At 44.6% G+C, this 10,000-nt stretch overlaps 1 protein-coding gene across 3 annotated transcripts in view; it reads left to right on the top strand.

Annotated features, from left to right (window-relative positions):
* Positions 1-10,000, top strand: part of LOC126985150 (uncharacterized) — a 135,835-nt gene that overhangs the window by 21,858 nt on the left and 103,977 nt on the right. For all 3 annotated transcript variants that reach the window (XM_050839716.1, XM_050839717.1, XM_050839718.1), the window contains exon 2: positions 4,601-4,636. In XM_050839716.1, coding sequence (XP_050695673.1) covers positions 4,601-4,636 — 36 coding nt within the window. The remainder of the gene's footprint in view (positions 1-4,600; positions 4,637-10,000) is intronic.

Genomic DNA, 10,000 nt, shown 5'->3' with positions numbered 1-10,000 from the left:
AACAGAAGGGTCATTTTTGGGATTCGTTTGGGAAAGATTCGAAGGGAATGTTCGGCCTCGACACTGTGGAAATAATGAAGGAAAAATGTGCGTCCTTTCTACTACTACTACTACTACTACTACTACTACTACTACTACCACTTCTGCTACTGTTGCTGCTGCTACTATATTACTAGCACTGATACCAATATTTATATTTGTGCAACCTCTAATACCAGTAACACATGTACTACAACTATTGCTGCCACAACCGCCATAACTAATCATTCTTAACACAGTTTTTTGCCACCAGCATCATCACATCTTTTATGAGTCGTTAATCTCGTCGTTGTTATTTCAATGTCCGAATTCATGTGTTAATAAGACAAAATTTCCCTGTCATTGCGTGTTGGGCAAGAGTACGCAACTTTCACCTGTAATCCACCGGCGTCCTTGTCCTCGTCTCAGTCGTCTTAGGAACTTCGTGTACTGACACTGAAATTTTCGTCGACTCATGCTACCATTTTATAGACACAGGGACTGACCGCACCAGAGTTTACTTTGGGTTTAAGTATTCAGAGAGTTAAGAGGAGGAAGGGATGTTTTGGTAGAGAACATTAACAGTTCATCTGCTATTGCATTAACTGCCGGTGTGTAAGTCATCACATCTAGATGATATTAACTTAAAAGATCCGAAGTCGTTTGGAAAGAGCTTGATGCAGAAACGAAGAAGGCGACAGTCATTACAAGTCGCTCTAAGGGGGTTCCAATAAGTTAGGTGCATAAAGGGGCTATTACACCGGGCAAATGTTCCGCGGATCTTCAGTCAAACCACGATTTCTGCTAGTTTGGTTTTCATTTGTTTCTTGTTATTGCTGATGATGATGATGGTGAGTAATGCCGTCGTCCTTCAGTGAAATCTACCGTAGCTTTGGAAGATCGTGGACACGTCAGAAAACCACGGAAATATAAGAACCACGCCAGCGGAAATCGTGGTTTGACTGAAGATCCACGAAAAATTTGCCCAGTGTAATAGCCCCTTAACCCTTCCTGCTGCCATGTTGTTCCATAAAGGGATCAGAGGTGCACCCCAGTCACCTGAAACCCCTTGTGTTCTTGTGTTCTCAAGGTCACAGGCGAAGAATTAGGACACACACACACACACACACACACACACACACACACACACACACACACACACACACACACACACACACACATACATACATACATACATACACACACACCTGGAGGGCAGACGCGCACTCTCAGAGATAGTGTTACATTACTGATTTTTTGGCCAGAAACTCATTCCACAAATTTTACCACAATACATTTTTTTGTAAGATTTTTTTTCCTTCCGGTCTCGCTTCATTACTCTAATTAATTAATAATATCTGCCTCACCACCACCACCACCACCATCACCACTACACCCATGTTACCCTCTTCCTCCTCTTCTTCTTCCTCATCCATATTATCATACGTCCATAGGGTTGACAAATTTTCTTGAATCAACTCGCTGACTACTGCCTACTGGAATACCCAATGAAGTCGCGAGTTAAAAAGCAAATAGTTCAGTTTAAAATTTATCAAATCACAACTACGGACAGAAGTGTCAGATTAAGTCCTTTTATTAATTATGTCCCTGGTAGTATTTTTTTTTTGCCATAGCTAACTATATTTATCTCCCACTATTAATATGCCAATCATTATTAATTTTAATCATTAATGTCATGAGTTCATTGTTTAACAGCTTTTCATCTTTAATAACTCAATGCGTTTTCCTGTTATTCATGTTGACGTCCTCTTCTGACGATAATGATTCAAGAGTGTCAGATAGGCCACGACATTCTAGTAGAGGAAGCTTTCAGTAATAAGCTAACACACTTTTGATTACCAACCCATCACGTATTTTTATGCTGTTCTTCCTCCTCCTCCTTTTTCCAACCTACCTTTAAGAGTAGGATGCACCTCTTCCTCCCTAAATCAGTTTCTAAAGACAGGTCGCAGTGTGTTCCCACCTCAAGGCTCTAACGGTTCGGGGGTGAGACTCTGGGTGGGTTGGTGGACCGAGAGGCGCGGCTGTGGATATTACATTTTATTATTAGCATGATCTCTATTTATAGCTATCTATCTAAAATTATCTGTCTTATCTATCTCCATTATCATCGACATGCCATGAGAGACATTACTCACAGGTTTTATCAGTATTTACTCACTTTTCCTCGCATACAACTTCGTAACTCCAAAAGAAAATAAGAGTAAAATCATTCACCCGATCGTTACTCACCTACTTTATTCGCTCACACCTAATTTATTCTTACTTTACAACTGCAAAGGAGCTGGATAAGAAGTAGAAAGAGGACAAGTAAGACGAGGGGAAGGAGGAGGAGGAGGAGGAGGAGAACCCAGAAGAGGATAGTCTCGCGGGGGAGGGAGTAGAGGAGAAGGGATAAAGTCAAAGTCTGTATTCCTATCCACAAAAAGGAGGATCTAGGAATAAGAAGGAAGAAGAGCAAGAGGAGGAGGAGGAGGAGGAGGAGAAGGAGAAGCCAGAAGAGGATAGTTTCGCGGAGGAAGGAGTAGAGGAGAAGGGATAAAGTCAAAATCTGTATTCCTATCCACAAAAAGGAGGATCTAGGAATAAGAAGGAAGAAGAGCAGGAGGAGGAGGAGGCTGTGGTAGGGAGGAGGAGGAGGAGAAGGAGGAGAAGGAGGGAGGGAGGAAGGAATGAGGACAGGGGAACGTTTTCTGGGATGTGTTATTTGCCGGTCTTGTGTGTTTTGTGACCCAGTAGTTTAGCGGTCACCTGTGGGTGTTTTAGGCCCTCCTCCTCCTCCTCCTCCTTTCCCTTCTCTTGTAATAGGCAGATGGGCCAAAATAGGGACAGAGATGGAATGACTTTTTTGCTTATTGTTCCTCCTCCTCCTCCTCCTCCTCCTTTCCCTTCTCTTGTAATAGGCAGATGGGCCAAAATAGGGACAGAGATGGAATGTCTTTTTTGCTTGTTGTTGTTCCTCCTCATCCTCATCCTCCTTTCCCTTCTCTTGTAATAGGCAGATGAGCCAAAATAGGGACAAAGATGGAATGTCTTGTTTGCTTGAAGTTCCTCCTCCTCCTCCTCCTTTCCCTTCTCTTGTAATAGGCAGATGGGCCAAAATAGGGACAAAGATGGAAGGACTTTTTTGCTTGTTGTTGTTCCTCCTCCTCCTCATCCTCATCCTCGTTCCCTTCTCTTGTAACAGGCAGATGGGCCAAAATAGGGACAGAGATGGAATGACTTTTTTGCTTGTTGTTCCTCCTCCTCCTCATCCTCATCCTCCTTTCCCTTCTCTTGTAATAGGCAGATGGGCCAAAATAGGGACAAAGATGGAATGTCTTTTTTGCTTGTTGTTCCTCCTCCTCCTCCTCCTCCTCCTCCTTCCCTTCTCTTGTAATAGGCAGATGGGCCAAAATAGGGACAAAGATGGAAGGACTTTTTTGCTTGTTGTTCCTCCTCCTCCTCCTCCTCCTCCTCCTCCTCCTTTCCCTTCTCTTGTAATAAGCAGATAGGCCAAAATAGGGACAAAGATGGAAGGACTTTTTTGCTTGTTGTTCCTCCTCCTCCTCCTCCTCCTCCTCCTCCTCCTTTCCCTTCTCTTGTAACAGGCAGATGAGCCAAAATAGGGACAAAGATGGAAGGACTTTTTTGCTTGTTGTTGTTCCTCCTCCTCCTCCTCCTCCTACTCCTCATCCTCCTTCCCTTCTCTTGTAACAGGCAGATGGGCCAAAATAGGGACAAAGATGGAAGGACTTTTTTGCTTGTTGTTGTTCCTCCTCCTCCTCCTCCTCCTCCTCCTTTCCCTTCTCTTGTAATAGGCAGATGGGCCAAAATAGGGACAAAGATGGAATGTCTTTTTTGCTTGTTGTTCCTCCTCCTCCTCCTCCTCCTTTCCCTTCTCTTGTAATAGGCAGATGGGCCAAAATAGGGACAGAGATGGAATGTCTTTTTTGCTTGTTGTTGTTCCTCCTCCTCCTCTTCCTTTCCCTTCTCTTGTAACAGGCAGATGGGCCAAAATAGGGACAGAGATGGAAGGACTTTTTTGCTTGTTGTTGTTCCTCCTCCTCCTCCTCTTCCTTTCCCTTCTCTTGTAATAGGCAGATGGGCCAAAATAGGGACAGAGATGGAATGTCTTTTTTGCTTGTTGTTGTTCCTCCTCCTCCTCACCCTCATCCTCGTTCCCTTCTCTTGTAATAGGCAGATGGGCCAAAATAGGGACAAAGATGGAATGTCTTTTTTGCTTGTTGTTGATCCTCCTCCTCCTCATCCTCATCCTCCTTCCCTTCTCTTGTAACAGGCAGATGGGCCAAAATAGGGACAGAGATGGAAGGACTTTTTTGCTTGTTGTTCCTCCTCCTCCTCCTCCTCCTCCTCCTTCCCTTCTCTCGTAACAGGCAGATGGGCCAAAATAGGGACAAAGATGGAAGGACTTTTTTGCTTGTTGTTCCTCCTCCTCCTCATCCTCCTTTCCCTTCTCTTGTAACAGGCAGATGGGCCAAAATAGGGACAGAGATGGAATGACTTTTTTTTGTGTTCAAATGTTTAGTTTGCTTTCTAATTCCGTGTTTCCCCTCCACAGGTATGAGCCTCGGCAGTACGCCTCCCCTCCGGCCAGGTACGGTTATCTCCACTCTTGTATAACACTTCCCCTCACTAAGGTATGTAGCATGCCAGCGCCCCTCCATCTCTTCTGTCTCAGTCTACCCATCCCCTTTTTGTACCCAGCCCTCCCTTTTTTCCACGCTCGCTCAGGTAAATCCAAACATTCACTGGAATAAAAATAGAAGAAACAATTAAACGAGAAAATACTTTTACTAGGGAGGAAGGGGTGTTAGTTTTCCTTAGATTCGTCCTGTGTGTGTGTGTGTGTGTGTGTGTGTGTGTGTGTGACTTGTTTACACTCCTGTATTTATTATTTGTTTTATCTTGTAATGGTTTTGCTGTGTCATGTGTGCTCTCAAACACACACACACACACACACACACACACACACACACACACACACACACACACACACACACACACACACACACACACACACACACACACACACACACACACACACACACACACACACACACACACACACACACACACACACACACGACTTAAATGGCAGGCGCCGTAGCACGGTTTGTTTTGCATTTCTATATATTTTTTCTGCGTCCAGAGTTTGAATATCCTCGAGTAAATAGATTTCCTGTGCGGCTGGCAGCTGGGAAAACAATCTGGGTGGTGCTGTCGTGCATGCCATCGCACAAAAAATATGAGTTTATGTAATAATATATACAGCTATGACATTTTTTTTGCAGTTAGTAATGTTTTTGTTTATTGTACCCCGCAGAGCGTCAGACGAGAGTGCGTGTGGGTGTGTGGGTGTAGGTGGGTAGGTGGGACGGGCGTGAGGGGGCGTTGACGAGTGCGTGAGGGTGTGTGTGGGTGTAGGTAGGTAGGTGGGTAGGTAAGTGTGTGGGACGGGCGTGAGGGTGTGTGGGGGTGTAGGTAGGTAGGTGGGTAGGTAAGTGTGTGGGACGGGCGTGAGGGGGCGTTGACGAGTGCGTGGGGGTGGGTGGCGCGCTTCAGGCTGGCTGGGTGCGGGAGTGGGAGCACGGCTACAGGCGGCACAGGGGAGGGGGCAGGACTGGATGGCTGCCCGGCGGGTGGTGTCGGATGGTGGGTGGGTGGGTGGGTTGTCGTGGCCTGTTTTGAGGGGGAGAAAAGAGAGAGTGGTGGAGGCGGTTGTGGTTAGTGGTGGTGGTGGTGGTGGTGGTGCTTGGGTACTCACTCCTGCTGACCCACCATCATTACCACCGCCACGTCGGCAGCCTCAGCCACCACACTCCAGACCCAACAGAAAAAGAAAAAAATACAAAGGAATTGGAGGGCGAAATTGGAGCCCTGACAGGCCTACCTTCTTTCTGGACCCTCTTGCTCCCTCTCCCTTGTCTACCTGTGAGTAATTGCCGTGTGTCACCTGGGCGGCTTACCTGGCCAACCGCTGATGAGGGGTTGTGGCTGCCATCCCGCACTCACCTGGCGAGGAAAGGGGGGGAGGGTGTGAGCAGAGAAGAAGGATGGGGATGTGCGAGGACGATGGTGTGATGTGGCGCACTGGTGCCGGAGGGGATGTGTCACATGTTAGGAAATTAGATAATATTTAAATATATCAAAAACTGGGATATGAAAAATTGGAAAGAAAACTAAGGAAAATCAAGAAGAAACTTTTAGTCTCTTTAAAAGTAGTAAAGTGTGATGATATTTTATACGCAAAAAATAAGAATGGAGGTTGTCAACAAGAAAGCAAAAAGCCAATCAAAAGTTGAAGTAAATATTGATTAATAGAAGAAAATGTTAAATGATGTTTGATAGAAAATATGTTGAAAATTTAAACAGATTGCCTGAGTCAACAATTTGGTTAAAAAAAATGAGCGTTTGAATTTACGCATATCCGCAGTTTTTTTTTTTTTTTGTTTTTTTTTTTTAGCTCTAGAAGGTGTAGTTTGTTCCCTTAATTATCTGTGTAAATTTGGGTCTGAAAAATACTCCCTGAAAACTCAAAAGTCAGTCATTAATTTTAAGCGCAATAAATAAGGGAATTTTAATGATGATTTTCTGTGTGTACAAACTTGGGGGGGGGGGGGGGGGTATATCCTTTCGAGTATTTTTGGTGAGCAGTTTTCAGAGAAAAAAGGACTTCATTGGAAAGTTTTTTTTTTCTTGAATTCAAGAGGAAGTTGAAGAGGAGGAAGGAGTAGGAAGAGGAGACGAAGAAATACATGAACGGACTGAGAATGGGCAGTGATGGGTGGAAGGACTGGCAGATTTATTGTCGAGGTGATGGGGAGAATATTTTGTGAGGTGTGAGGGTCAGGAACGGAGGGAGGGAGACGGGACGGAGGAAAGGGAAGGTTGTGGAGGGAACAAAATTACTTGAAAAATATGAATATGTATGGAGGACACGACTCATGAGAAAGACCTTAAAAGAATTCTAAAGTCAAATTTATAAGCCAACAGAAAGATAGAATAATCGAAGCTGTATTCTCCTGCTGAAAAGCGAAAGCAGTTCTATTATTGGGGTAAAACATGAACTAAACAAGATAGAAATTAATCTTATTTGAACAATGCGTGTCTTACAGAGAGAGAGAGAGAGAGAGAGAGAGAGAGAGAGAGAGAGAGAGAGAGAGAGAGAGAGAGAGAGAGAGAGAGGAAGAGGAAACAGGTGTGGATGCAGACAGGTAAGAGGGAAGAAGGGAAGAAAGGGAACACGCCACATTGCCTCCTTTCATTACCATTCCTCTCCCTTTACCTCCTCTCTCCACCCTTCCCTCCCTTTCCCTCCACGAACCACCTTCACCTGTTTTCACCTTGACTTTAACCTTCTGCTCTCTTCCCGCCTCCCACCACCTCACCTCTTCACCCTCGTTCTCACCCTCGCCCGCCATCAGCCGATACCCAAGGAGACACTCAAGCCATACATGGGCACCTTTGGGCAGGTAAGGGACTGAGGAGGAGTGGCGAGGCAGCGGTGGTGATGTGTGAATGGTATCAGGACAGGAAATCAGTGACCTGTGGGGATGTTGGAAAGGAAAGAGGGATATATTGCCCTTTCTACCCCCATCCCACTCCCTTTCTCTCTTTATCTACTCTCTCTCACTCTCTCTCCACATTCTCTCCTCAATAAGGGGGATATTCATAAGGTTTTGTTGGTAAGAGAACGGGGTAGGACACGTAGTAATGGGTTTAAACTGGAAAAATTCAGATTCAACAGGGACATAGGCAAAAATTGGTTTACTAACAGAGTGGTGGATGAGTGGAATAGGCTTAGCAGTCATGTGGTGAGTGCCAATACAATCGTCACATTAAAAAATAGATTAGATAAATTAATGGACAGCGATATTAGGTGGGGTTAGATTCACGGGAGCTTAGGTTCAAAGGAGCTGCCTCGTAACCTCGTACCTCCACCTCTTGCAGACTCCTTTGTTCTTATGTTCTTATAACCTTTTTCCTTATAGATTTTTGTCCTTTCACTCCTCCCCTTCTACCCTTCATCACACCTCCACACTTTCTCCATCACTTACTCCCTCTCTCCCTCTTCTTCATTTAACTCTCTGACTATCCCCGGCTGGCTGGTGGGTTTAAAACGAAGCTGCAGACGTGAGAGGGTATGGAAGGGCAGGAAGGCGGTGAGAGAAGGAAAGTTGTGATAAGAAGAAGAAGAATGAGGAGCAAGGGAGGGATAAAAAATGGGTATGCTAAATAGTGATGTATGTTGGGGTGGGGTAGGGGGGAAGGTGTGAGAGAGAGAGAGAGAGAGAGAGAGAGAGAGAGAGAGAGAGAGAGAGAGAGAGAGAGAGAGAGAGAGAGAGAGAGAGACGGAAGGCTTCAGCGCGGATAATTATGAAGGTTCTGTTTCGTCTCTTGATAAAACTTTAAATGGAGGGCTGAGTATGAGCGCGCGAGTGGCAAGTGGAATAATGGGGGGCGAGGTGTCAAAAGATATGAGAGAGAGAGAGAGAGAGAGAGAGAGAGAGAGAGAGAGAGAGAGAGAGAGAGAGAGAGAGAGAGAGAGAGAGAGAGAGAGAGAGAGAGAGAGAGAGAGAGAGAGAGAGAAAATCAGGCAAAACCCTCCACTGACTCGACTGTAAAATAAAGTGCAAAAAAAGTGGAAATGCTCTGCAAGATAAATTCGCGAAAGAATATCGATTTGATGGAGGTTAGGGAAAGAGCGAGGGAGAGGAGGTTGTATAAAGATGAGGAGCCAAGGAACGGGGGGGGGGGACTGGTGCTGGGAGCGTGGGGTCTAAGGAAGGGGGGGATAGGAAATGAGAATGATGATGGAAAGAGGGTGGAGATAGGTTGAGGGGCGTGGTGGTGATGGTGGAGAGGATGCAGATGAGTGAAAATGGAGATTCTGTGAGGCAAGGTGGAAATGGGTACAGATGATGGAGAGAACAGGAAGGAAAGCTGTGGAAGTAGATCAGTTGTTGAAGAAAGACTAGCAAAGAGAGAAGCAAGAGAGAGAGAAGGTAAGTGTTGTTGTTATTGTTGTTGTGGTTTAAGGGGTGAACAAGACTGAAGAGGGGGAGTTTGGAACGTATTAAGGAAGAAGGAAAGGAGTGGATAAAAACTGAATATCCTAGAAGCAAGAGGTAGAGAAATAAGTGGATGTGATTGTTGTTATTGTGAAGTTGAGGTTATTAAGGGGTTGAACAGAACTGAAGAGGGGAGTTTGGAACGTATTAAGGAAGAAGGAAAGGAGTGGATAAAAACTGAATATCCTAGAAGCAAGAGGTCGAGAAATAAGTGGATGTGATTGTTGTTATTGTGAAGTTGAGGTAATTAAGGGGCTGAGGGGATTTTGGAACGTAGGAAGAAAGGAGAGATAGCCGGAAAGGAAAAAAGAAAGGAGTGGATTAAAAAACTGAATATCCTAAAAGCAAGAGGTAGAAAATAAGTGGATGTGATTGTTAAATTTGTTATTGTGAAGTTGAGGTTATTAAGGGGCTGAACAAGACTGAAGAGAGGATTTTGGAACGTAGGAAGAAGGAAGAGATAGCCGGAAAGGAAGAAGGAAAGGAAGTGGATAAAAAAACTGAATATCCTAAAAGCAAGAGGTAGAAAATAAGTAGATTTGATTGTTGTTATTGTGAAGTTGAGGTTATTAAGGGGATGAACAAGACAAGAGGGGATTTTGGAACGCAGGAAGAAGGGAGAGATAGCCGGAAAGGAAAAAAGAAAGGAGTGGATTAAAAAACTGAATATCCTAAAAGCAAGAGGTAGAAAATAAGTGGATGTGATTGTTGTTATTGTGAAGTTGAGGTAATTAAGGGGTTGAACAAGACAAGAGGGGATTTTGGAACGTAGGAAGAAGGGAGAGATAGCCGGAAAGGAAGAAGGAAAGGAAGTGGATAAAAACTGAATATCCTAAAAGCAAGAGGTAGAAAATAAGTGGATGTGATTGTTGTTATTGTGAAGTTGA

Source organism: Eriocheir sinensis, chromosome 58, assembly GCF_024679095.1.
Source record: "Eriocheir sinensis breed Jianghai 21 chromosome 58, ASM2467909v1, whole genome shotgun sequence".
In the NCBI taxonomy this organism is placed as follows: Eukaryota; Metazoa; Arthropoda; class Malacostraca; order Decapoda; family Varunidae; genus Eriocheir; species Eriocheir sinensis.
Note: the sequence above shows the minus strand (reverse complement) of the source record. Positions and strands in the feature narration are given on the sequence as shown.